This window comes from Prorops nasuta, unplaced genomic scaffold (genome assembly GCF_024137725.1).
Source record: "Prorops nasuta isolate Cenicafe-Biocafe unplaced genomic scaffold, Cenicafe_Pnas_1.2 PNAS00025, whole genome shotgun sequence".
NCBI classification, from domain to species: Eukaryota; Metazoa; Arthropoda; class Insecta; order Hymenoptera; family Bethylidae; genus Prorops; species Prorops nasuta.
Genome location: NW_027116822.1, coordinates 1,489,191 through 1,516,976, shown reverse-complemented (window position 1 = coordinate 1,516,976; position 27,786 = coordinate 1,489,191). Strand labels below are relative to the sequence as shown.

The 27,786-nt window shown below is 33.0% G+C and overlaps 4 protein-coding genes and 1 long non-coding RNA gene across 12 annotated transcripts in view; 1 reads left to right on the top strand and 4 right to left on the bottom strand.

The window, feature by feature from the left end:
- The window catches only part of fax (failed axon connections), a 28,859-nt gene extending 22,283 nt beyond the window's left edge, over window positions 1-6,576 (bottom strand). For both annotated transcript variants that reach the window (XM_066741682.1, XM_066741683.1), the window contains exon 1: window positions 6,122-6,576. In XM_066741682.1, the coding sequence (XP_066597779.1) occupies window positions 6,122-6,448 (327 nt within the window). In that variant the 5' untranslated portion in view covers window positions 6,449-6,576. The remainder of the gene's footprint in view (window positions 1-6,121) is intronic.
- A 1,802-nt stretch (window positions 6,577-8,378) lies between these two features.
- On the bottom strand, window positions 8,379-22,501 carry Evi5 (ecotropic viral integration site 5). 6 transcript variants are annotated; one of them, XM_066741446.1, is made up of 10 exons: window positions 18,305-19,471; window positions 18,005-18,193; window positions 16,984-17,223; window positions 16,485-16,745; window positions 15,944-16,208; window positions 15,386-15,748; window positions 14,616-15,293; window positions 14,065-14,547; window positions 13,890-13,988; window positions 8,379-11,403 (listed from the first exon to the last, which is right to left on the bottom strand). In XM_066741446.1, exons 2-10 carry the CDS (start codon window positions 18,067-18,069, stop codon window positions 11,245-11,247), a joined length of 2,613 nt encoding a protein of 870 aa, XP_066597543.1. In that variant the 5' UTR covers window positions 18,070-18,193; window positions 18,305-19,471; the 3' UTR covers window positions 8,379-11,244. The 6 variants fall into 6 exon arrangements, with proteins under 6 accessions (XP_066597543.1, XP_066597542.1, XP_066597546.1 ...); XM_066741445.1 differs by having other exon boundaries at window positions 18,005-18,255; window positions 18,635-19,471; XM_066741448.1 differs by adding an exon at window positions 12,673-12,722 and having other exon boundaries at window positions 11,256-11,403; window positions 18,005-19,472.
- Window positions 22,502-22,847: 346 nt separating this feature from the next.
- LOC136782130 (uncharacterized) lies at window positions 22,848-23,412 on the top strand. The gene is made up of 3 exons (XR_010824074.1): window positions 22,848-23,063; window positions 23,135-23,188; window positions 23,273-23,412. It is a non-coding gene; the product is annotated as an uncharacterized lncRNA (long non-coding RNA).
- Window positions 23,412-24,400, bottom strand: EMC4 (ER membrane protein complex subunit 4). Its single transcript, XM_066741324.1, has 3 exons — window positions 24,171-24,400; window positions 23,820-24,091; window positions 23,412-23,755 (listed from the first exon to the last, which is right to left on the bottom strand). The coding sequence occupies exons 1-3, from the start codon at window positions 24,221-24,223 to the stop codon at window positions 23,559-23,561; spliced, it is 522 nt and encodes a 173-aa protein (XP_066597421.1). The 5' UTR covers window positions 24,224-24,400; the 3' UTR covers window positions 23,412-23,558.
- A 583-nt stretch (window positions 24,401-24,983) lies between these two features.
- Window positions 24,984-27,738, bottom strand: Marcal1 (SWI/SNF-related matrix-associated actin-dependent regulator of chromatin subfamily A-like protein 1). 2 transcript variants are annotated; one of them, XM_066741392.1, is made up of 7 exons: window positions 27,598-27,738; window positions 27,088-27,525; window positions 26,792-27,017; window positions 26,589-26,723; window positions 26,330-26,507; window positions 25,500-26,270; window positions 24,984-25,430 (listed from the first exon to the last, which is right to left on the bottom strand). In XM_066741392.1, the coding sequence occupies exons 1-7, from the start codon at window positions 27,602-27,604 to the stop codon at window positions 25,053-25,055; spliced, it is 2,133 nt and encodes a 710-aa protein (XP_066597489.1). In that variant the 5' UTR covers window positions 27,605-27,738; the 3' UTR covers window positions 24,984-25,052. The 2 variants fall into 2 exon arrangements, with proteins under 2 accessions (XP_066597489.1, XP_066597490.1); XM_066741393.1 differs by lacking the exon at window positions 27,598-27,738 and having other exon boundaries at window positions 27,088-27,306; window positions 27,410-27,493.
- Between the last annotated feature and the right edge of the window lie 48 nt (window positions 27,739-27,786).

The window sequence follows — 27,786 nt, the reverse complement described above, 5'->3', positions numbered from 1 at the left end:
TTTCTAATCGCTCTACTAAATCACCTGCTAATTACAATTCTCGAGAAAAAAAACTCATTATCATATCTGGAATGCGAGCAAGTAACAACAATCGACAATTTAACTACATCGAGCGTCGGTGTAATTGCGATTTATCCTTTCGATAATTGATTAAAGCGTCTATTGGGATGCGTTCAACGGATTTAATAAGTCGTTGAAGTTAAATAAAACGTGAAATATCGAGTATTTAAAAATATCTGCAATTGCTGGTTTAATAAAGCAACCCATACAGCACACTTGACTAAAAGTTCTCTTATAGACATCTTTAAGTCATCCAATTGACTAAAATACATCTAAAAGATGTCTTTAAGTTACTCAGTACTAAATGGGAATGTAAACTTAGTGATCGAATGAAATTACATGGATTATTCTGGAGAGAAAGAAACGCAGAGGAAAGTTCACACGTGAAAATTAGTAATAATTAGCATTTATTGAAGAATTAATTATAAAGTTGAACTAAATTTTCATTTTTATCTATTTTAATAAAACACAAGCTACCGAGTATTTATAAAGATGTACATTTTGTAAAATAATAAAAAAATCTAAGATTGCGATTAATTGAAAATACAGGATACCTCTGAAGAGAAACAATTGGAGTCAAAGTTCACACGCGAAGCTTGGCAATAATGAGAGTTTATTGAAAAGGTGTAGATTATTTATAGTTGAACGAAATTGACCAGTGTGAACCAGGTCTCACCGTGCGTTATTTATACCTTTGCTCGTATAATGATTAGTTCAATGGGTACATCCTCCCCATCAGTCGCGACCTATTTTTTCACCGTGCTGACCCATATACATAAAAATTAATACTATCATAGCAAAATTGGTTACAATCACGACAAAACGACCAAAATTCTATTGATAAAAACATAAAAATTAATAATTTTAATATTAAACTGTCGATCGATAAATAAATCAGTTTATACGAAAATGAAATAGATTTTGTCCTACGAATATAAGTTTACACAGAAAATCAATAATTTTTCAACATTTAATTAGGGATTAATGATTTTCACGTATAGAAATACATGTAAAGAATCGAAAAGCTTCTGTTAGTGGATCGATTTAAATAAAAAGAAAACAGGAAAGCGCTCCTGAATCTTACATCGGCCTTCTTCTTGCAGAACTGCTCAATAAATTATTATTTTTATGCAAAAATTAAATAAATTCAGTCCTAGTAATGTTTTTGATCATTTTTTCAATGTTTAACTAGAAATTAAGAAATTTTACATACAAAATTATACAAGAAGATTCGAGAAGCGTTTGTTAACGGATCGATTCCATTAAAAGGAAGACTGGAAAGCAGGCAGGCAGGCAGACAGGCTTGCATTGGCCCTCTCTCTTGAACATCTTCTATTATGAGTTAAGTGGCCGTCAATGTGTGACAGTTCAGCATGGTTAGTAGCTTCAATCTAAATTCAATGAGTCGCCATTGCGATCGGTTGTTGTGCATGCAAAACGCGCGTTTTCCGCGACACAAATAGCCCAGGAATGCGAGCCCCGGCTTGCAATTAAATATTATTTGCATCCATCTCCAAGTGGGGAACGCCGGGGAATGCGAAAAAAAACAATGATAGATTTATAAAAGTTATATAAAAAAAGACAAATATGCTGTTCGCAAGTATTCTTTATTGTATAAATTAACATATTTAAAGGTTGGAGTGATAGAGCAAGACAAAAAATATCAATCGTTAATCATTGAAGGAAAATATTGAAAATTGTAAAAATATAGAATTTGGTAAACAAAAAATTATAAACTTTTTAAATGTTTTTTTTTTGTTTAATATAATTTAAGAAATTCGGGTTAAAGTCGTAGTTTTGACTTTGAATTAAACATTTTACCAAGAAGCATCGATGGGTCATCGTTTATTCAGAGTGGATTAAAAGTGAATCGAGTCAAATTGACAGTGCGTTATGTATGTCTCATATCAGATATTATAGTTCAAGGGTTAAAAATAACAGAGAAACGTGCAGATTACTGGTGATTTCTTTTTTAAGGCTAGGTGGGTAAGGGGGATGATGTGTTTATTAGTCCAGCCTCGAAAAACAAGAGAAAAAGCAAGCTGAATAAATATTGTCTTCACCGAGGTAGTTTGTATCTTATTGGGAAACAAAAGCAGAATGAAAAATAGATATTTTGTTTTTTTTAATTATTACTTTCTCTTCTATAATTGGTTTCTGCAGAAAAATGTTATAATGTCCAAGGTGTATACTTAAACTCACTACAGAGTATGGACGTAAACATTTATTTCATAACAATAAGAGATATCAATTTTTTGCAAAGACTCTTTTGATTCTGAATAAAAAGGAATTTCCCATCTTTGGTCTTCTTAAAAATTATTTAAGAAGATAGTATCGTGTTATGCCTATAATTAAATTTAAACAAAGACATTGTTTAATTTATTAAGATAATTCAATTCGAAATTGGTTTTGAGGTTATGGTATAAGAACTTGCGATGTAAGAAGTTGAGTCTCACCGCTGTATGGTTTTTTATGAGTACTTGCCGTCGAGACAATACCGCATCTCACGAAGACTATGTACCTTCTCAGCGTATAAGGTCGTAAATTTGACCATTTATTTCTGTGAACTTACAGCGTCAACAACCATTCTTCTCGCAAGATCTGAAAGTTTGTATCAAATTGTGTTTGGATACGGTTAATCCTGTCGTTAATAAAAATTCGGCGAACTCATTGTATACAGGGCAGATACTAGAATATTTTGTTATGATCTTCACATTCGAGTGGAGATTCTGGTAAGTCAGCTCATTCTAGGAAGCGTTATGTTCAACAGATGTCGAATGACACAACGACATGGAAGAAACTAAAGCAAATGCTGAGTTCCCCTCCTCTTGCACCTAGTAAACCGAGGATTTCTGCGCAGGCGCGTAAATAAACAAGATAAACTGTAAGCAACGAAAAACAAACGTAAATATACACAACCGCAGAGCACATTGGACATACGGAGAAAACTAAAATATAAAAAGAAAAATCAAAATATAGAAAAATAATTCCATGTTTATGTTTTACCAAGATTGTGTATTTCACGAGCAACAACGCAGGAGTAAGCTAGAATTCTCTGGAAGCATCGACCGAGTCATCGGGCTATAGAAAATTGCTTTGTCTCGCAATCAGCAAACGCGTTATGGATAATGGATTTATTGTGCGAGAGGAAGAACTCTACAAGACAATAAAATACAATATCTTGCGCGGTTTTACATCAGGCATTAGCAGCCATTAAATTATTTTTCCTGTCACGCACTACTCGCAACCTTTTATTATATTTTCCGCGTTAAAGAATCTTAATGCATAACGAAAAACAGAGAAAGAACGTTGATTCAATGTTTTAGGATGGTTTTATAGCGTAGAAACTAAGAGTTATTAATTGTTTGTAGTTCGAAAATATTGGCAATTCTTTAAGAGGGGGTCCAGTAACGCGATTGGTGCATTTAGTTTTGGCGCGAAATGTAGGGGCATACGATTGGTCGGATGCGCGAATAAGAAAGAGGCTAAAGCTGATTGGTGCGCGATTGGCGGCGCGTGGATTGAAAAGCATGAAAGTGTATTTTCTCGCGAAAGAGGTGAAAGGCCCGTCTGCATGCATTCCTGCGGACTTTTAAAACGAGTTTGGAGGGGAGGGCGAAGGTAGCGGAGACGCGCGCGGGTGAATTGGTGGGGGAAGGTCCATTGGAGGGTTTCCAACTTGAACACAGCCGAATGCCCTCATGAGCCTTGATCCTGCCTGTCCCATGTGTGTTTGGCATCTTGCAGCACCCACAAGGATACGCGAACACTCAAACAGACGGATTTGTAACTATACACCGTAAATCCCATCCGCCTTCTCTCCCTGCTTCTTACGCCACTTATTTGATTATATACACCCCTTTTGTTTACTTGGACTACCGAGAAAATCCCAAGTAACTAAACCAAAAACCCTCACTCTTAATTAAATCTACGTTTATATTCACTTTTTTCAGGCTTCAATTTTTTTTTAACAAGTATACTTTGCATCTTGTTAACAGTGTAAAAGATGGCAATTTATTACACTATTAAATTTAATTCGTTTATTTAATTAAGAATAAGAATTCAAAATTAACCAGTTTTTGATCCCAGAAGTTTCAAGTAAAAGCACTTGTTTGACCCAAGGTAGAATGTTCTTATATATTAATCAGCCACGGAACTTTTAAATGTAGCAGTGATACACTTTATACGTCGCCGAATGTACCGCAATCTGTAAAAGTGATAAGAGTTGCTGAGCCAGTTTTAAACACTTTTTCTTACCGACACTGACTAATCGATAAAATCGACTTATGAAATTATCCGGTCAGATTTTATCGCAATATTATTTCTTTTTTACGATCAAGGATTAACTCCCTTTCACAAGATCTTGGAAAATGATATTATTCACTGTTATCCATTATTTCTCTCTTCGTCGAAGAAAGCAGTTCTGCTTTCTGAAAATGTACAGCTTCTCAAAACAATTCAGGAAAATTTACAATAGTTCTTCCTTAATTATGGAAATTCTTAGAACAATTTGGAATTTTTCGATCAAGGCTTGGCTTGCTCTCAAGGGTTCCTGGACGTAAACATACACGTACACACGCATACTCGTGTCTATATAAACATTTCCATAGGAAACAGTAAAGAGGAGCACCTCACCCAGTTTGCAGGGGTAACGGGAAACGGACCGTTATTGGGGAATTCTAGAGGAAAAAAATATAGTCTGTATTAATTAACCAGGAAAATCATAATTAAATTCATTAAGATGAAATATGGTGAGATCTCGATCAAGGATTATGTTGGATTCTCCCAGCAACAAATCTACACTGCGCAAGTCTGAAAAGATCGAGAAGAGTCACAAATACGACATCTTTTTCCAAAAGTTTGACTCGAACGTACTAAAATCGAAGCAGATAGAATTTTTTGCAAACGAAAATTTTCATTAATATTCTGTGTATTTAAAAATATCATGGCCAACGAGATAATCACTTCTCTTCAACGTTCAAGGTTTGTAATTTAATATTTTTTTTGTTGTATAAATAATCAACCGGATATTATATTTACGTTGGTATTTAGATAAAATTGTTATCTGTGAGAATTACGGATGAATCGGAAAACACAGCCTTGCGTGTTCCTAAAGTGACAGAAGAGGGTCGCCATTTTGAAACACGATTCGCGATTCACTCTCTGTTAAATTAAAACCTTGTTAAAAAAAAGTCTACGCCTATGGGCAAAATACGTTAACCTCTGGCATTAAATTTCTATAATTTTTGATCATTTTTGCCCTTTCTCACAAGAGTATATCGATCCAGAGACCGTCGAACGCAAAACCGACGCCTATGGTCTGACGCCCATAAATCAAAACGAAAGTTCCAATTTTCCGCCTCCTATCTCGATTTTCAAACATTCCGAAGAATCGAGTTAACCTAAAAGTGCACATCCATCATATTTCCCTCTCAAAATCCTATTCAAACATCTTCCCCATCACAGAATTCGATAAAGCTTTCGAGATCCGATCTCGCATTCCAAAATTCAAGAAAAGTCAATTGGAAATTCGATTTCACTAGTCAAAATAAACAGGTACAGTCATCGACAGATTTCAGAGAACTCGAAACTTCGAATTCTAGTGGTGGTCGTAACTTGACGTTTACAGCGAACGAGAAAAAACCTGTAGTGTTTATTACCTACAGAAGATTGTGAAAATCCGTACAAGAATGAGCGGTTTGACGCTTGGAAAAAATTTCATTGGAGCGTCGCTCAAGATCCGACGCCCATGAATCGATCAAAAGTAACCGGCTACTTTTTTCACTATTCCTCGATTAGTTGATTTGAGTAAAATCTCACAAAACTCTCGAACTAGGTGGAGAATAGAATTCTCGGTCCATTTGGCCATCCTTCAAATCGATAAAATGGGGATGTATAATTTCGTTGACAAGTTTAATATTCCCTTTTGATCATCGGAACGCTACGAATCCCTGGGCCAATCGTGGCTTTTCCTAGCGTTTTTCAAGGGATATTTTGCTCTTTTTGTGGGGGTGCAGTCGAAGATGGCGCGGAGGATGCTGCAAAGCTGATATGTACAAACCTCGTATTTGATGTTGTTGAGCCGAAGCCACGTTTCCACCTTGAGGCAATACGGCGAGGCCGATGGTAGCAACGGGGTCCTGGAGAACTGGAAAAGATACACAACATCCTTCTCGTAGTTGGTTTTGTGGACGGTAATGGCCTTGGTGGGTGCTGGTTGGGCATTGGCGTCAGCCGGCTGCTCGTCCTTCTTCGCTTCATCCTTTTTCGCTTCTTCCTGCTTATTGTCCGGCGGCGTCTCGTCCTTCAACGCATCCTTCATCTCCTTAACGTCCTTGATCTCCTTGCTCTCGGGCCCGTTATTCTCCGTCTCCGTGGCCATCGTCATTTTCACCGAACTCTATCTCTCTCTCCCTCACTTGCTTCAACTTTTTGTTAATATATCGGGGAGCTAAGAGCAGGAGCGTCCTGGACTCACGACACGCAAAACTGCCTGACAACGAGCAACTCGAACGGTTCGCGGTTCCACGGATTCTCTAGCCGGCCGGTTTCCCCCCACCAAAAGGATTCGTGCGCATGCGCCAGCGCCACACCCCACCAAGCCGCCATCTTTAATTGGCCCGCCACCCCTGGCGTCCCCTGTATCGCTGATTCCCCTCACCCTCACCCCCTCAATCACCAAAAGCGTATATACGAGCGAATGAACAACTGAGTTCCACAACCCCACCATAATCACCACCACCTCCACCGCCGCCACACTAGCTAGACCCCTTCGATATATGACAAATGGCAACAGCGCCAGGACCCCCATAAAGTCACGCACATACCGGTCCCATAGTCCCATGTCCATCCCGTCTCACATAGCCGATTCGTTCCTTTATTTACCATTGAAGAATCTTTGACAATTTCGCAAACCTACTACCCCTGACCTCAAATAGCCGCAACATACGTCTCAATCTCAATCTATTTGTCCTGGACCCCACAAAATTCGAACATTATTCAGAATCAACTTATGCACCTCAACTATAGAAATTTTCGGTTTATTCTCTATGATACTAGAGCTTCAATTAATTCCTGAAAAAGAAAAGTAAATGGTTAGCGTAGAGTTTTCTTAGAGGAAATATTGTATATGTTATTTAATTTTTGTCGAATTTAGAAGATTTTATAAGTTTTTTTTACTGTATATTATTATTTAGGTTTATTTAATTTCAATTCGATAGTCATTATGATATCACGATCTATAGGAAATTAGGTTAAAACTAAATTGGTAAAAGACTATTAATAAACCTTTTAATCAAATATAATATGCCAGAAATAATCTTATAACGTTTTTGAATACATTCCATCGGCCCGCCATTTTCCCAAGCCCTGCTGACCTCGGTCGGTAACCACAAGGGCGCCCCCATCCAGTATTACTCATCCCTTAATTAATAAATTAAACCGTCCAAAGATCAATAAACCTATATAATTTCACTATCCCGATCTGTGTAATTACACCCTTCAGTCTTGATTTTTATCTGACCGACATACTTTTGGAATAATTCGATACGCTGATTTACATAAATAGGACCTGGCCAAATTCAGCATCAAATTACATCGAATTATCTTTAACTCGAGAGAGAATTATCTCCTTTAAAAATAATAAGACGTTTTTACACGTTACTACAAATAAAATTAAAGCAGCAAATCTTAATAATTATGATTATTTCTCGTCTAATAAATTCTGTTTTATATTTTTCAAAGTAAAGATGAACTATCAACGTACCTTAAACAAAAATAAAAGAACGTTTAATAATGTATGGTTTGTGTTTTATATAAAGACATTTTTAGTATATTAAAAACCATTGCAAATAAATGGTAAAAATTGTTAGCTTTGGTGGTAGCTCTCTCACGGTGTGAAGGGCGCTTTAGGGAGAGGGGACGAAAGGGAATAGGGGAAAAAAGGGGGGACGCGACATCCCAGCAGCTGCTAAATCCGAACAGCATAAAACTGGCAACGCTGCACTAACCATAAGAGAAGAGAACCCCCTTTTTTCATGATTTACTGTTTTTCAATCATCGCCTTTGTTTAGAAAATTAATCGAGAAATTTTAGCATCGCGCATTGATAATTTGCAATTGTTAAAATCCCTTAATTTTCTAAATTAGACCCCCTCCCCCTTTCTTACTCATTGCACTCTCTCCCCTCTTCCTTCGTTAAGAAGGTCAAGAGTTCCAATAATTTCAAGTTGAATCCTCTTAAAACGATGCTGTCGATGAAATAATTAGATGAATTGTTGAGGAATGTAAAAACACTATAAGTGTGCAATACATTTTATTGATTCTGCATATGTCACGTTATAAAATAGTAACGTTTCTGTTTTCATAAAAACATAACTTAGCTTTTCTGCTGGATTAATGAAATTAATACAATTCTCATAGAGCAAATACTATAATATCTATAATATATGGAATAATTAAATGTTATCTGGCGGTAAAGATAAAATAAAAATACACGATAAATATATCGTAGATTCTTTAAAAATACTGAGAGCTGATAAAAAATCGTAGATTTCGAAAAAAACAATTAATTATATTAATTGCTTCTCTTAGAGATTAAAAAACGAGTTAACAATTGATGGTTCGCCATTGATTACGCTTGTTTCATGTTCCCATTTTCTCACGTTCCTCTAACAATATTAATATATCAAATTTTTTCTTATAAATATACAAACGCTACCATTCACACCACTCAGATGCTTCTCGCATTCTTTCAGAAAAAGCAAGAAATTAACGTATGCACTTGAAACGCTTTTACGATCAAAACTTCCAAAGATTCTATCTATCAAGGGATATTAAAAATAAGAGTATTTTCTAGTTTCAAATATAAAAAAAAAGCTGATATTATTTTTGTTAAGTTAGTACATATAAAACTAATGAAATAATGATTTTCTCTTTTGCTGTTATTTATATCAACATTAAAAATATGTAAAATTGACATTAATGGTTAATATTGATACGAGCTTAAGTACAATTTGACACATTTTTTCTTCTCTTGTCTCTCATTCATTTGCAATAAAAATCACACTGGAGCTTACCAATAAAAATATTAATGCAATGAAAATATTAACGCTAAGCATTTAAATAGTGTGATGATTGTATATGTTCTAAATATATTTTTTTTAAATAATACTGAACAAGATTATTGCAAAAAGCGATTCAATGCAAAATATCATACATCATATGAATAAAATTTATAAGCACCTTTTAAAGGATGACAATGATCAAAATAATTCCGTTTTGCATATAATTTCATTAATCAAGGTTTGTTATATCATTGCATTAAGTTTTGCTTGGACAAAATTAATTAAATTATAATTTCTTATTTTTCATTGTATAGTTTATGCGTTTGGACGCAGCCTAAAAAATAAGCGCACAGATTCATCGTTGTCGAATATTTAAAAACATTACTGCAGTGTATCGAACAATACTTCCACATTTTTTACATATTAATATTGGCTTGTCTAAGATTGTGATTGAAGTATAAGTTAAAATTTTAAAAGTCCAGATGAAAAAAATACTCATATTAGGTGAGTATAAATAATTCTTTCCTATCTTCTACATTTTTTCTAACAATACACTGACGAAAATTCTAATCAGCTATTTTATTACCTTTTTTTTTGTAATTTTATAATCATCTATTTTGTATACGATTATAAATGTGATCTAGAATATATCTCTTTAAGCCCCTAATATCGGATATGCGAAAAATTTGCAAAGTACAATAGTTTTCACCTTCGAACATGATATTTTTTTTCAACAAAATTTTCTTGTTAATACCCAAGAATATAATTTTCTTCCTGTACAAATTCTATATTACTAGTTAAGTTAATCTTAACATGTCCTTGCCAATTTCAAAATTAGTTTTGTATAACGAACTTTGTCTCTTATTGTTTTTAAATATTAGAGATTTTAGGCCAAAGTTACAAAGATACTGAAAATTCTTGACATAACTCATCATGAGACAATGCAGGAAATTATCTAGTTACATTGAAAGTAATTATCACATTCCAATAGGTTTTTACGATTTGAAGAATTTTTCTCACATGTCCGATCCGCATTGATTACCATTCGCGTCAGGCTTTGTGTATTTTACAAATACAGAAACAATGATATATTCAAGAAGATAGTCCAACATAATAGTCTACTAATATCCAATTGTTGAATCACCCAATTAATTTGAAATTATCTTATACAGTCCCTAACATTAAATTTCTGTAACATCTAGTCACATACAGATTTATATCTTTTACTTGTACCAATACAAGTCCATGAAATCTTTTAGCATAAAAACAATTCCTTTTTAAGTTTGTATTAGATACTAATTTTCTAGAATCTGTCGAGTTTATTGTTACCAGGCTTTGAAGGAAGAACTATTAACTACTACTTTGGCAGTCGACTCAGTAAAGATAAAAATTCTAATCTACCATAAAATGTATTTCCTATTGGAATGTAAAATATTGGAAATTTATATAGAAATTACAAATGAAAACAAGTTGATAAAATATTGATTAAAATTAAATGCATTTTTGCAAATGAAGATTACTATATATCATTAATTTTAAAAATATCAATGTATAAATATTTTAAACGTGTAGCAATAAATAAAATATTATATGATAAAAGTCAAGATGTAAATAATAATTCTAAAATTTGCAAGCTCGCTGCAATATCTATAAAATAACAAAAATACTCTTTTCCATATAATAAACATCTGGATAGACTCATTTTTTTTCTAATAGATAAAATAAATAGGATCTATGTATTTATATGCTTGTATGTATAGTATTGCTATTGGAATAAGTATTGCACCACTAAAATTACACTACTAAAGTAATAATTGCGCTTGAAATAAATATTTGGAGGAAACTGAGTCAGTTCAAAACCTGATGACAATCAAAATCAACCAGATTACTAATTCTGGTTAGTTGTACATAGCAGTGTTAATAACAAGCTAATTACTACGCAATTAATACTAATCCTAATAGTGAAAATCATTAGAGGGACCGTTACTGTTCTCGAAGGCTTCTCGCTTTAAGTGGGGAAAGCTCTGCCGTTTTTACAATGCCATCATTCAAAACGACAATGGGTCAGTGTTACTCAAATAGCTGCCTAATCTGACATACATACAAATACTATATGAAATTTATGCTTCGGGTGTGTTTGACGTGGCCGAATTGATATGATCCTGCAGGCAAATTCGTAGATCACGATCGTCCAACTCACTTTCAGCTTCAACGCTAAAACTTCGTGCCTGATCTGATAAGCCCGTCCATCGTTGCTTCGAATGATCTAGTCTGATGACCTGCGAAAGTTCGTATTGATTAGTTTCATTAATTAATTTCCTTTCAACTAATATCAAACAATGTCTTCAATATCAATTTTCAAGAATTTTTAAAATTCTCCTTACTATTATTTCATCACTAAAAGAGTACTTATCGACACTCTCATAGAATATAAATATTACAGGATAAGATCTAATTATTCTGGCCTCCAAATGACATAAAATGTTCTTCAATAATGTTAGTTTATTTTGAGTATTTTAAAAATATTTTTAAAATACTTGTCTTACCAAAACAAATTAAAAGGTTTCATTCTATATTTGAAAGGAATAATAATAAAACTAATGAAATATAGGAAAAGTACTTTGTACGCCAGGATTTTATTTTTATAAAGGTATTAAAATTTGTCGAAAATCCATTCCATCTTGAGCAAGACAGTAGTAAATTTCATATTTTCATAAGTTATAAAATGAAACAATAATAATATTACAAACAGGAAACACTATTCTGCATATGCTAATAACACAAACTTGTACCTTTGCTTTATGAAGAACAAAATTTAGAAATGTATAAATATTTAAGATACTAAATATAATAAATATTCCTTTTAACTTAAATAAACGCATAAGATAATAAAAGCTATCTACAGTTTTCTCTAAATAACATGCAAGTATGTATTCATAATTAAACACAATTATAGAGACTACAGGATGCGTAATTATCCACCTTAATCGTCGATAACATTCGACAGTTATGTATGGCCTCGGACTACAAGTTTCCGGTCAATTTGACTCATGCTGATGTAAGCAATAATTAGGTTCAATAAAAGATTTCTAAATCACACTTAAAGATACATAACATACAATTATGTAAGTATATGTACATTTGTACAAACCGTTTAATCAACAGTTAAGCATCGCTTTTATATTTTACAAAATTTTCAAAATGATCAGATCCAAAAAATGATCCTCCAGGTACACAACATTCATACTTAATTTCTCGCAATTAAAGCTTATTTATATTAAATTACTGTAATATTATTGTTCCATTAGAGTGAAAATATAAATGTAAAAAAATGAGTATTGAGTAAATCAGTCCCAATCCCAGTGGCCAAATTGGTTCCAATGACGTAAAAATGATTCATTTTGCAACAAAAGAAAGTATTGATGCCCAGTTGATATTACAAAAATTAAAAAGCCGCATTATTTACATGGTTAAAGATGAAAAAATAGATATCAGTGTGCCACAAAGAAACAGGCAGAATGAAAAAATTCCAAATGAATAAGACTTACTCGGGCCAGCGCCAAGGGTCAGTCTCCGGAATGGTGATTGGTGAAGGGAACTAGGGAGACAGATATAACACAGCAAAAGAGGGTTAGTTTTATGAGAAATAAAATCATTAGTCTTTTTATAATCCTCTTGTCAGTACGGATTGTAGGTACCCTAACACAATAAAGACGTTTCTTTTAATCCAGCTTTCTCATAGTAAATTCAACCAACGATTAACACAGTTTACAACTTGCACTCCAATCCTTATGGCTATTGTATTCTTCTTTCATTTATTTAATACATTCTGTTATTTTAATCCTCGTTCTGTAATGCTTAGTTTTCATGAATTAGTAATAAGCTTCATTTATGATGAATGAATTAAAAACACTGTAAATTTATGTATTTAATTAATCTTAGTATCCTTAATGTATACAGGTACCTTGTCATATTTTAATCAAATAATAGCTGTGTTTTTTTTAAAGCGTATGTCGGCTGTGTGTTATAGACAATTCCAGTCTCACGCGAAGATGAAAAGCAAATTTGTTAATAATATTAATTGCAGAGAATCCTTAGCTCGTGATTTCTTCCAAGACAAAGCAATGAAAACTTTACTAAGCGTGATAAATAGCATTGCATTGCAGTAAGAGGTGTGTATAATGATAGTCTTCCTTCCTTTGCAAAATTTATCCATTTGCTTTTCAACAAAAGATCGCTTCTCTTACATATCCTTCAACTTCTTCTCATGTCAACAGCTGTCTTTCCAATAAATGTATGTACAGATAAATAACAAACAATGTGTGAAAATAAATGGACACTGAATAAAAATATAAGTATAAGTGAGAAACACACATAATATAATTACAAATGTACAGTTTTATGTACCCTTACATATAATTAGCCTTAAAATAAGTGATTTATTTGTAAAAAGATTCAGAAAATTTTATTGAAATTATTATTTTTAGTTTAAGAAGCTCACTTTAGGAATACTACCAACAAATATTAGTCTACAAGCTTTTAGCAAAATTCTACTATTAAATCTTAGAAGTTCAATTATTAAAGGGCTTCTACACCAATATTAAAAAATAATTAAATAGAAGTTTTAATAATTTATCGAAATCAAACAAGACAACGCTAAGTAGCAAAGTCTCCATTTCTCAATACAGTTAAAAGTTCACCCCTTACTGCAATATTACGAAGCTTCTCATAAATTCCCCAGTTTTTCAAAATTACTTTCACTCACCTCTGCCTTTAGTTCTGCAACTTTATCTTGAAGTTCTCTGACTCTCTCACTATCGTCTAAATTATTCCTAAGTTCACCCTCTGCGTGCATTTCTTCATTCTGAAAAATTAATAATTTCTTATTAATAAAGTGACTTTCAAACGAGAAGAATAAGTGGAAACTGTTGATAGAATACCTTAAGTTCAAGTCTAGAAATTTTTTGTGTGAGCTCAGCAACCTGCTGTGCATGTTCGGCATCCCTGATCCTGGCCATCAATGATTCGTCCTTCATTTTGGACTCAAGATCAGTGTATTTGTGCTGCTGTTCTCTCAATTTCGCAGCAAGATCCTTTTCTCGTGTAAGCGCAGATTCGAGATCCTCCTTAAGTACCTTTCCATTTTCGTCTTGCCTCCTCAACTGATTCGTCGCCACTTGTACTTGAGTCTCCAATTCCATAACTTTTAACCTGAGCTCCTTGACCTCCGTTAAAGCTTCCATTTCTCTAATTCGCGTTGTCATCAGATCCTCCTCAAATTTTTGTACTTCGTGGCCACGATTTTCCCAAAACAGCAGTTTCTTTGGCGTGGAGTCTGCTGGCTGGGTTGCGTGTGCTGACCTGTGTTCTTGCAAATGTCTCTGCCAGGCCGTACTAAGCTCACTTACTCTCTGACGAAGATCCTAAGACATAAAAAACTATTAATTTTAATTTCATTTACCTATATCACTAGAAAATAAATTTGAAATACCTTCAAGGAAAGGTTTGCCTCAGCTTCCCTGAGTTTCACTGCAATTAGCTCTTCTTGTAGATGAGCAACCGAGTTATCAGGCGTGGACTCCCTCAAGGTCTTTTTATCCTGTTCTAGTTCTTGTATCCTAGCTCTGAGCTCTCTGATCGTTGCATCATTCTCAGCCTCATGCAGTCTCACTCTGACCAATTCTTCTTGAAGACATTGCACCATCTCTTCTCTCTGTGAGAGAGCCTCCTCTTTCAGCAACATCTCATCCAAAGATGATTGCCGTGAGTTCACATTTTCTTCTAGCAGCAAGGCCATAGATCTTAATTCTTCGTGTGCCTGCTCCAGTTGATGACTGGTCTCTAAATGTGTGTGTCTCAGAGCAGCAAGCTCCCTCTGTACCACAAACGTGGTTTCTTCTTCTTCAGCTCTTGAGACCTGTCCTTTTACTAATCTATTAGCCAATTCTGCAGATTCTGCCTCAAGCAATTCAGTTCTCTGCCTAAGCAATTTGTTTTCTGCTCTCAGCCTTCGAAGTTCCACCATCTCTTCCTGTTCCTTCATTTTTAAAACAGTATAATCCTTCTCCAATTTTTTCATTCTCTTCGGATTTATTTTCATACCGTATGCAAGATTCATCAGACCCCCAGGATCCTTTTCTGCCCTCCCTGGAAGTTCTTTTTGAAAGAACTGAAAGAAAAATTATTCAAAATTGCAATGCAATTGTAGAAAATAACTAGGTATATTAATAAAGGAGAGAATTTTAATAATTAAATAAGAACCTTGAGCATTCCTTCCATGTCCAAACTGAGAAGATCCTCCTTTCCCAAATGAAGCATAGCCAATGCTACCTTGAAGATGATTTCCATGCCGTCAGAAAGAAACACGTCAAAGATTCTACAGGCTAGAGGTAAGCTCAGAGCTGTCGTGAACAGAGTGAGAAACCATGAGGAAGCATACATTGATGTATGAAATCCTTGAGCAGTGAAATGAGCATGGAGTTCAGGATGAGTGTCAGCTACTAAATGCTCCAATTGATACATGCATACTCCAAGTTCAGCCATGCTTGGCTTAAACATATCACGTAGACGGTATTCTTGCATTAGCGCCACTAATACTGCAAAAGCCTCCTCTTCTGGCATTTGCTGAAATTATTAACATTAACTATTATTACTAAGCATTAATCTTAATTAAATAAATTGTGAGCATGATCAAATTAAGCAAATGAGATAACTTAATTGCTATAATTCAAAGAGAAGAGCAAGTTATTTCAATAATTGAATTGAAAGGGTTTGCATGGTTTTTATTGAGGGAGCAAGACCTTATAATTGATTTATTACCTGCATGAGGAGCAGGCCAACAATAAAACCAGAACCCTGGCAATATCCAACTTCCCTGTCATGAAGACTATATGCTTTCATAACATTGAATAAACTTTCTTGGCCAAGTCCATCTTTCTCTTTAAAAAAATCATGTTCTGGATAAGTTCTAGCAATATCCCTCCTGATTATCCTCTCACAAGCGGATGTAGCTTTAATATATTCAGCGAATTGCTTTTTAACAGGTGAATCATGAGCACCACTTAACAACTGCCACACGATACCTCTAAAAAAATTAAATCACTTTATTACAGACTAATTCAATTCATCATCATTGCTGTAAAAGATTGACAATGCATCACAAGAACTCTTCTTTATTGATTAATAATTTCATTAATCAATAAAATGAAGAAATTATATGGAAATAAACATATACCATACATTTTTAGAACAAACATAAAGAAACTTATTGAATGTTTAAATCCAGTTAATATTTAGGGAGCATAATAGAGTACTCTTTTTTAAAGACTTTTTGTAAGAAAGTGATAAAAATATTTTATACCTAAAATGATGTGGAATTCCTTGTCGAACAAGCTCCTTGACAAAGTCTTTTCGTTTTTTCCAATGTGATTCCCAATCATTTACAATGTGACCCCATAGTATCCATCTGTTCTCCTCTCCATCAGTTCCAGTTTGACGTCGGGGGGCAGCATCAGCCCCACTGCTGCCCCCCGACGTCACAGAAACCTGAGAAGTATCAGACCCCTTTCGACTATGGTTACTCTGCAGAGAGTTTAATGATTTTGCATCCGATTCAATAAGCCTGCAAATTATCCTTAATGTACACAATTTTTTTCTCTAATCCATACATTGAATATTTTTAGTTAAAGAAAAAAACTAAAACTAAAACCATGTACTTGGTTAAATTAATATAAATTTTAATTTATAAAACTGTGACCAAAGAATTAAATATTAAAATCTGTAAAGATGATTAAGATGTTTGAAAATTGCAGAATTAAAAATTTGTAGGTAAATTTCGGAAAATTAAAATTTAAAAATACCTGTTGGCTTCTTCCAGTTTAGCTAGTAAAGCCAGCTCGTCGGTGGGAATGTCTTGGCGGTTGATGTTCTCTTTTCCGTTGCTGGGCGAGGCTTGAATTATTTTGTCTGGCTGCTGTACGCTATCTATGGTCTTCTGGTGTACACTGGAAGTGCATAGACACAGCACACTCATCACCTGGGGCCCATAACGCGATAGTCCTAATTGGTCGGCTTGTGCTTCTCTTTCAACCGCGAGCTTCCTGGAACATTATCAGTATTTGTATACATTCTCAATTAAATTCATTCAGCTATCCCTCTCAAAAAGTAATCCAATAAAAAATAATCTCCTTTCTACATACAAATTAAATTTGATACATTATGACAAATTTTTGTCACCATATGATAAGGGAAATGGATCTACAGGGTACTCGGTTAACTTTTTGCCAAACTGAACATTTTATATATAGAGTAAAATTATAGGAATAAAAGTCCTATATCATTTTAAAGTTAGTTTATGAATGTTATTCTTTTAATCATATAAGGTCCATATAAAATTAACACTTTGGCACAAGTTAACTGAGCATCTTATATTAAACAATTTTTAATTTAAAAATAATTTTAAATTTAATTTCATTTATTTTTGTAATAAAATACCTTTTTTACCGCAGTTTCTTATACACATATATGTAATAAAAAAATTCATTTTTATTATTTGATAGAGAAAGTCGGCGATCATGAGTTTGTTTGTTTATTAGATAAAAGTACGGGTGATAAAAATAGAGCTGGGTAGAGTAGTGGCCCATTCGACTCCAGATGCCATCCCATTTATAAATGAGAAAGCTGTAAATGGAACGTCAATTTTCTCCGACCTCTCATCCAAATTTAAATTCTCTGAATTTGCTACTATCGAGATTGGATTTTATTTCAGACTCCGCATATGGAATTATTTCATTTCCTCTCTAATTTTTCAAACATTTTTTTAAGCTCTGACTTAATTCTTACTTTAAGTCTTATACAAATTTTTAAAATTGTCTGTTATACCTTTTCCAAGTTTTTTTTCTGGTCCACCGAGCAGCAGTCGGTACCAAAAATCCATGGAGAACCATCAAAGTTCTATTCTCTCTCTCTTTCTCTTCAATCTTTTATATTCACTGTCCTTCACGTTTTTCTTATCAGCCACGATTCATTGTGATAATCTACACAAATAAACCTTGTTCCCTCGACGCATTACTGTAGGTATGAACCCAACAAAATAATTTCCAAACCCCTTTATTTCCAAGCGAATCGGCTTTCTGAAATTCGATCCTTCAATTTACTCTTGTTTATTTTTCTTTGACCTACTTTACTAGGAATCCCTCTGTGCAGCTTCTATTCGCTTGTAAACATTCAACGTCGTGCATGGAAAGTCCATAGTTTTATTTCTCTAAACATTAAACATTTTAATAGAAAATTATTTTTCTCTCAAATTGTTCAATGGTAAAAACACAAAATCACTATAAATTATCCAGTTGGAATGTTTCAAGGTGAATCGATTAAGGGATAGGTAATTTTGTTATGGGAAATATAGTAGATTTTCTGGATCCTAAGGGGATTACATAATTTCTACCTGTCGCGCGAACCATGTGCTTATGTTTAAATTATATTATTTATCTGCTGTAATGACTTCGTTACCATTCTATTCAGAAACGGGTTATCAATGACTCTAATGATATGCTGTTATTGTAATCTGGTTCTTCCTTCGTTCCCGTTTCCTAGATGCGTTCTGCATGAAATCGCATCTCCCCAATAATTTTACTCGCGCGAGAATTTTCTCAAAATCGCTTCTTCTTCTTCTAACCTTTCTATTGACGAAACATTATTATTAAACAATTATAAACAATCACTGTATTCTTTGCTATAAATATTATAAATTTAAAATAATTGTAATAATAAAACGATTATAAAAGAGATTATAATGAACAATTTTACCTGTGACACTAATAACAAAATAATGATAATAAAAAACTAACTACTGAGGAAAAAATAAATAAATAAATTTGAAAAAATGGAACATCCGATGGAAGCTCAAGAAATATTCGGTTATTGCAACAGCTGACTAGAATATAAATCGAGTAACGAGTCGTTGCAGGTTTATTGTATAAGAGCTACGGTACGTTTTAAAATCCTAAGAAATACATTTAATTCCGTCCCGCCTTCGCTAGAACTCTATGAAAACAAAGTGAAATGTATTTGGATATATTAATCTGGTCCTCATCAATCTCACACGAATTTATAAAAAAAATAATATATTTGATATAATATTTCTGGTAAATTCGCTTTTTATTACTCTTATTTCTTGGTTATTTCTTAATAAAAAAGTTACTGGTTTTGTTTACGAGTTTCAGTGCGTTTTAGAATTCTAGGAAATTTCTTTAATCACGCGTTTCTCCTTTGCTGGAATTCCGTAAAAGGAAAATAAACGCGTTTGGACCAATTATTATTGTCCTCGTCAACCACGCTCAAAATTGAAACACAAAAATAACAGAGCTAATATATTAATTTTCTGTTAAATTTATTTTTTGTTTATATTTACTCTAATTTCTTAATTTAAAAGATGTATTTGTTTATTCGAAAAATACTTTGACCGACGCGAGGAGCCGGAAGTAGCTTTACGGGCAGTTGGAAAGTAACTGAAAAATTTTCGTGGTGAAGAGTTGAGATGTGCTTGGAGCTTTTGAGGGTCGATGAGGGGATGATGCTTGTGCAGATGCGCAGGTCAGAACTGCACACAGTCTCTATTTATTTATTAAACAATAATTAAATTTTTAATAAGGAGACTCGGCAAATTTTGCGCTGGTCAGGGTCTCTCGACTTCAAAAACATAAACTTGCCAAAACTCGATCTCGATTCGTGACTGGAACTCCCAAATTTTACCCTTTTTCTTATTCAAACCCTTGGATATTTCACTAAAAAGAACTCTGGGACTCGTATAAAACTGCAAAAACATGTTTGCTACGTGAAAACTTAATAATTTAAAACAAAACTATTAATTGTTGAAAAAAAAATAATGTTTATACAAGTAGAATAAATGAAGAATACTAGAAATTGAGTGAGAGACGATTATAAGAATTGTTTGGAATACAATATAGAAGAAGATATAAAAGGGTGTATATAAAGCAAAAGTTGAATATTCGAACCAATGATTCTTGGAGTTTTCCTTTCAAGTGCAGTGAGCCGTGCTAACGATGCTTTGGGCGACGAAGATACAAATTTTTTGCCGATCTACGGTGTTCAAGAGATTCCACGAATTCTTGCGATTACCACAAATTGTACAATTGGCATCCAGAACGAGTGCTAAAGCACATTGAATGCTGTGTGTGTGAGCGCAAGATTGTATTCGTCGCGTAGCACACGTGTGTAAAGAGTAGCTTGTATTACACATACTAAACATGCGAACCACACTCACACAATTCCACAGCAAATGTCTCCTAGCACACGTGCAAAATGTTCTTGTTTCGTGGATTCGTAGACTCATTCACAAACACGCAAGCCTGCATTGTGTACCTTGCATGTTTTAACCTCTGGCAAATATCACTCTTATCAAGAATATAAGGTAGATTAGTTCTACTGTGTATTGGCTACGGCTGAAAACAAACGAAAAACAAATTAGAAAGGATCAAACATAAGAAATAATGAAATGAGATAACACAGTTGTGTTGGACAGATTATTATTATTGACATAGCCACAAGAAGAAAGAAATAGTGTGAGTGCATTGTTACCACTATTACCATAAGCGTGAAATAACGCGTCCTCACACATATTCAGTAGGTTCTCACATACGCTGTCAGGAAATGCTTGGAAGAGCTGACGCGTGACGGTTACATTCAGCTTCATTTTTGCAGTCGTGGCAAATTTCTCTTGCTAATTAAGAAGCAACAATCAATTTTTAGGAAGCATGTACATCTTTCTTAACCTAATAGTAAAAAAGAAATCCTATCTCAATGCTGACACAAACCTATATAATTCAATTTACAAATGAATCTGAGCAATCTGACCAATAAATTTCCCCCTCCGAACTAACATTCCAACAAACCTTTCTCCTTTTTATAAATGTATTTCTTTCATTACGATTTCTATTTAATTAATCTTATTTCTAACTTTTGTTTATTTCTTGTCTTGTTTAATTGAACAGAGAGAGAGAGAGAGAGAGAGAGAGAGAGAGAGAGACTCCATTGTGAAGACTTTTCAGATTTCGTAGATCCGGTTTTTTGATGGTTAGGCTAGAACGCGTTTGACCTCTTTCCGGTCGGTGGCTTTGCGCGTTATTCCTTTATTTCATCCACTTATACTAATGTATCATTAGCGCCAAGCTCTACACACTATGCATATATCCTCATATGCCAACTCGTCGCTCGTTCGTTCATAAAGAGATTCAACGATCCAATCACTGTTTTACTCAATCCTGACATAACGATCCTATTCCAGCTTCGATTTTTCCACACCTGAATTCCATTCACAACTTATCCCCATCACCCTAAAGTTCCCATTGGTCAAATCGAAATCCTTACAGCTATTACTTCGAACAACGCCTTTACTCCATGTTCATTCGTTTTCATTTACTTTTAACAATTCTTTTGCTATTTTCTGACTTATCTGACTATCCATTATTTCCCAATCATTATTACTGCTTTTTCATTACTATGAACTCTATTTTAACAATTATACTCTTTGATCTTTCGCTATACACATTTCAAATCTTCTTACTCCATGCTTCTTTCATTAGCAAACCTGATCAGTGATTCATACGAAACGCCACCCAATCCCACCAGTTTTTAAATTTATCACTATATTTCGATTGTTCCTTTTTTTTAACAATCACAACAAATTTTGTTTTTTCGTTCTTCGAATAGTATTGTTAAACTTACAATGCCCTACACTTTAATGGTTGTAACTACTTTTATATTTTGCTTTAAAGCAAAAAATCTAAATTTTGAATAGTTTTCTCGCGAAAAGAAATTTTGTTCGTATAAGTTCCTACAAAAAGAATCAACACAAATTGAAATTTTAAATATTTATTATTCTACAGTATGCATGATGTTTCATATTTATGGCTACGGAGCAGTTAAGGTAATTGTTGACTAGAGTATATACGATAAAGTGAGAAACATAACCAAAAATTGAAAAGCCAGTGAAAAATAAAAATATACAGGATGCTTCAAGTTGCATTTTCCCGTGATATTAGGTTTAATCAATAAAATTATGTTGAAAATTTGTTGGTAGCAGACTTTTTATATACAAAACGTGGATGTTGACATACCCATATTTACAAAAATCTGTCAGGTAGATGACCAGTTGGCAAACGAAATCTATTCGAGTAAATATAATTTGGCTAAGCTTACCCTTGCTGGCTGTTTTTCTACTCAGCTTTCTTCTCATTAAAACTAAAAAATTTGAAGAGATCTGGCTTTAACTAGTCCGTGTAAATCGAGGATTGATAAAGCAGAGCCTTATACGGCAAGTAGGAGCACAGCTGTCACTACTTGAAGTTGAAACTGTCATTACGGTCAACGCAATGGATTTTAGGACAGTCTTGAGCAATATTGCCAACTTTATATCTTCTCTTATTGGCTCTTGGCAAAACACTGCTATTGGTACACTCAAAGCCTACCGTCCAATCAGTCTTTAAACTAGTTTAAACCACAATTTATTTAAAAATTTTTTTATTAAACAAATTTAAACTTTTTCCTCCTGTTTGTATTAAAAAATAAACGTAACTAATGATTAATCGATTTTTCTGCACTATTTTTAATTATTGAATGTATGGAATAATAGCGAGAACACAAGATGAAAATACTATTATACTGCATATTCGAAAGTGTCTAGTAAGTTTTTGATATAGGAAAATGCTTGAAGGTAACTAGAGAAAACCTGGATTAATCTTGTCAAATATATACTTTGATCGTTAATGTTTATTTCGAAGTTTAATTATTAATATATGTAGAATTATTGTATTCTTTTAATTTATTCACCGAGTAACATTACTGCGGAAACTTGAAGCTCTTAACCAAGAAACACTGCGCACTAGCAGGCTAGAGTTACACAATGGTCCTCAGATTTCTCGTATGTTACTATCATTTTGCATTAAATTTATGTAAATTAAAAAATTTCTAATTTTTGTTTCTTTATTTCAGGGAAATTTAGCTATAGGCATATATTTAGGAGTTTATATAGATCAAAATTACAAAGTATAATGATACTTATAATTTAATCCAAACTATTTTAAGGTTTCATCAAATGATATGCTGATAACTTTACTTTACGTATTTCAGATACCAAGAGTGGATGACCCTATGGCAATGATAGAACGTTTAAAAGAAATTGCCGAAGAGTATAAAAAAAAATAGTAGTTAGAGTTCAAATTAAATTTTCTTAAAATTAATTTTTTTATCCAATTATTTTTAAAGTCTGTATTATACATATTATATAATTTCCAACACATGTGTACATAGAACAATTATTTTAATTTGAATAAAATAATTGAAAATTGGATTTGGGTGCATATGATATTGTGCCATAAATAAAATGATATAGTACATAGTAATTTGACTATTAAAACTAAATATATACAAATCCTCCACCAGAATATTCTAGCCTAGCCTGTGGTTCTACAAATGCTAGCCAGTCAGAAGCATGCGTTGGCAATAGCCCCATAGACTGACATTTATATAAAGCTAGAGCTATATTAACCAATTGTCCCAGAAGATACACAAATTTTTGACCAACCGCCTGTGTCCCTTCTGCCACTTTGAAGGCTAAAATGTATAAACTTTGATTAATTTCTCTTTCAGACATAAACTAAAATTATAAAATACATACTCTGCTGAAGTGTGAATAAAGCCTTAACTGGACGTATAATTAACATTCCAACCATCATTATAGGAAATATTGATATAGAGTTTCCTGCCATATACATTATAAATAAATTCATTGGTACTTGTTTGAGAGGTCCTAGAGCCAGATCCCATGATTTTTTCAGAATTAAATGATTAGAATCTGTTTCTCTGAGATATTCAACTGTATGAAGTAAAGAAACAGCTGGTGCATAACCAGGTGGGGAGGGAACATCTATTCCTTTATCCTGTTTACTTCTGCAATTAAAAAATAATAATTAACATATTTCTGAGAAAATGTAAATAATAAAAAGCAATTATTTTATTCAATACTTACTTATGGGCAAAATCTAATGACCATTTGTTTCTTTTAACTTGCTTTGATGTCATATTTATAAAGCTTATTAGAAACTTAATATTTTTGTAATAATAATATTGTATTTATAAACGAGTAGTAACAAATGATTATTAAATTTTCTTGAAGTTTGTAGTAGTACATAGGTTAACTTCGAATCATCATTCGTTTACTACCCTCACAGGCACTCACAGCTCACTACCATACCAAACATACATATGTATATACACTTACTTCCAAATCCAATGCTCCATTTACTAGTTTACTCTCTTTACTACCACAGATAAGTTATTACAATACGCACATATATATGTATGTAGTACACAAACCCATAGCGTAGTATAAAGGCGTATTTTCATGAAAAAATATAAAGATCTGTTTTTTTCGTTGCATTGTTGCACTGCTGCACTAGTGTAATGAGTTAGAGTGAGAAAACATATGTTACATATGTACATCCATATGTTTAGGTTTGTTTTTTTGCCCTGCACTGCTGCACTAGTTCAATGAGTTAGAGTGAGACAACAATATGTTTGTCTTATTTTAACTAATTGCACCAGTTCGATAGTGCAGTTAAAAAGAACAGACCTATAAGGTCTGTTTTTGTTGCTTGTACTTTTTACACTTTTCATTAAAAATGTATATTATACGTCACATGAAGTATACACGTTTAACGAAAAGTGCAGAAAGTGTAGGCAACAAAAACAGACCTATAATAAGGACTAGGACTTTCTATATCAGCGGGAATTTTTGAACTTCAAAAATTTTTGAAAATATATAAAGCATGAATATGGGCATCGCTGTGTGTACAATATATTTATTAAATACTTATCTAAAAATGATGTAACTTTAATATAACAATAAACTTTATTCCATAATTATTAAGTCATCCCAATCATTACTATTAAAGTCTTCTTCACATATATTCAAAATTAATTCATCCATATCATTGGTTTCAGCCATTTCATCATCTAATTTTATTGGGGATTCAGAGCCTTTTGCTTCTGTAAATGTCTGGCTCAAAAAAGCATCTAGATTTGATTGTTCCTTAATGGACTGAGTTGTAGTACTTATTTCTTTAAAAGAAAAATTCGAATCGAGTCCAACCCCATTCAGTACATTCATTTTCTTTTTTATTAATGGCCAAATGTAATCATCTGCAGTTCCTTTTGCAACTAAATACTGGATTAAAACAAAGTTGTTTTGTCCTATTCTGTGTACTCTGTCCTCTGCTTGGCACAAGATCTAAAAATTGAATGACCATAGTAATAATTGAAATACAATATTATTATTACAGTTAATAAAAATGCTTACTCCAGGATTCCAAAAAAGCTCAGCAAAAACTACAAGTTGAGCTGCTGTTAAAGTAATTCCACTGTTTGCAGCAGTAATCGATAAAACAGCTAATTGAATAGACTCCTGCTCTTGAAAATTATCAACCATTTGCTTTCTTTGATCGGAATTAGTTTTTCCATCTATTCTAATAAATTTGATTTTCATTTTAGTGGCCAAATTGCATATTTCATTCAACACCAATTGATGATGTGCAAAGACCAAAAATTTCTTTCCTTCTTCTAATAAATTTGCAACATGAACGCAAACAGCTTTTAATCTGCATCCGCTAGATTCATTATAATATTCTAAAATTTGACGTTGTTTTTCTAAAGGTTTCAAAGAGGTTTTATTAAGCTGTTTCAAACAATCCTTCATTTTTTCGGTTCCTGCTTTGATCAGGTCAGGATTTAACAATACAATCTGTCTTTTTTTGGGTAAAAGCTCAATCAGTGTGTCCCCTTTTAATCTTCTGATCATGCACAAGGCTTTCAATAAAATTTGCAACTCTTCCATATTTGAGTGACCAGAATAATCATATCCGAACGGTCGTTTACACCCAGCACAATAACGGGATCCATACTCACGAAGTCCAATGAATTTGGTTACCAAGGAGATTTGTGGAAAAAGCTCTATCGGTCGGGATAAAGCGGGTGTTCCACTCAATAAAATAACGTGTTTCGCTGCAGAGACAATATCTTTTGTTGCTTTAAATCTAGCAGTTTTTTCATTTTTTAGTACATGGGATTCATCCTGAAAATATTGTTCTATTACAGTCATTATTATATAATTTTAAAGTTGTCTAAACATACCAAAATAATAAAACCAAACAGATGATTTCTAAATTTATCACAGTGTCTTATTAAATTTTCATAAGTTGTTATAACAATTTTTGCATCTGCAAAGTAATCATTAGAGCTTGAAAATTGCAGCACGTAATGAGTTGAAACTGATGGAAGAAACTTGAAAATTGCATCTGACCATTGATACCTGTGAAACAATTAACAATACAAATTAAAATGGATATAATTATAAAATTAAAATTTCTTGCTTTCTATTTATTCTTATTACCTAACAGAAGCTGGAGAAACAATTAAAAGGGGCCAAGTATTTTTGTAGTAATGTGCTATTCCTAATGCCTGTATGGTTTTTCCTAAACCCATATCATCTGCTATTATACAACGGCCTTTCTTTGATATACCATAACTATAAAAATTTGTTTAAGATTACAACAATATAGTCATTGTTAAGCCAACAATTTTAATAAAAATTACCAAACTCCTTCTCTTTGAAAAGGCATTAAAGATTTGAGCAGTTGTGGATCTATTGATGATAAATCAATGTCCAGATTTTCATTAACCTCATTCATATGCTTTTTAAATATGGTTAAAAAAGATGTGGGTATTCCTAATATAGTATTTTCAGGATTACTAGTCCTTAAACTTGATATCAAAAGGTCATAATCTTTCAAATGAAAAGACCACTGTCTAATTTTGGGATCTGTAATGGAAAAAATTCTAAATACAGGAAATGATTGAATACATAAAATTCAAGAAAATTCTTTTCCAACCATAACTTCTACTGGGAATGGTTTTAAACACATCAATAGTTTTTTGACAAAATCTTGACATATCTACAGAGAACATGGTTTTGCTAACCATGTGAAAAGAACAGATTGGTCCAGTAGTTTTGTTATTAAAGAAGCTTTCTGTAGAGATTGGACTAAACCTATTTTGATTTTTACTATCGCTCTTCATCTTCAAATTATTTTTATTTAGTATTGGTTGTCCTATGGACATTTTGCTAAAATTATTCTTTTGGTTGTAACATATATTATTTTGAGGTTTTTGTATATTTTGCAATGCATGAGTATTTTTAACATTATTTTGTACCAATGGCAAAACTTTTCTTTGAGAATTGGTTGCATTTTGTGATTTAAGTAGTGCTTCCTTTTTCTTTTGTAAAGCTAGTTGGCGTTTTCTTTCAATTTCCTCTGAAGAACAGATTTCTAAAAAAATACAACTAATTAATTCACAGTTTTATATATATATGTATACCAAACTAGTATTGAATTAATTACCAGACATCTTTTAAATATTTTTTTACACTTCTTCAAATATTTTCACATTTTAAGTAATGATTTTATGCGTCCAATTTGTCAATTGCATTTAATATTTTGTACATAAATTAATTATTAATGTTTTGATAAAGTTTCTTAAACTCATCAATTCATATATAGATTAAAGCAATTTAAGTTTATTTAAAGGTT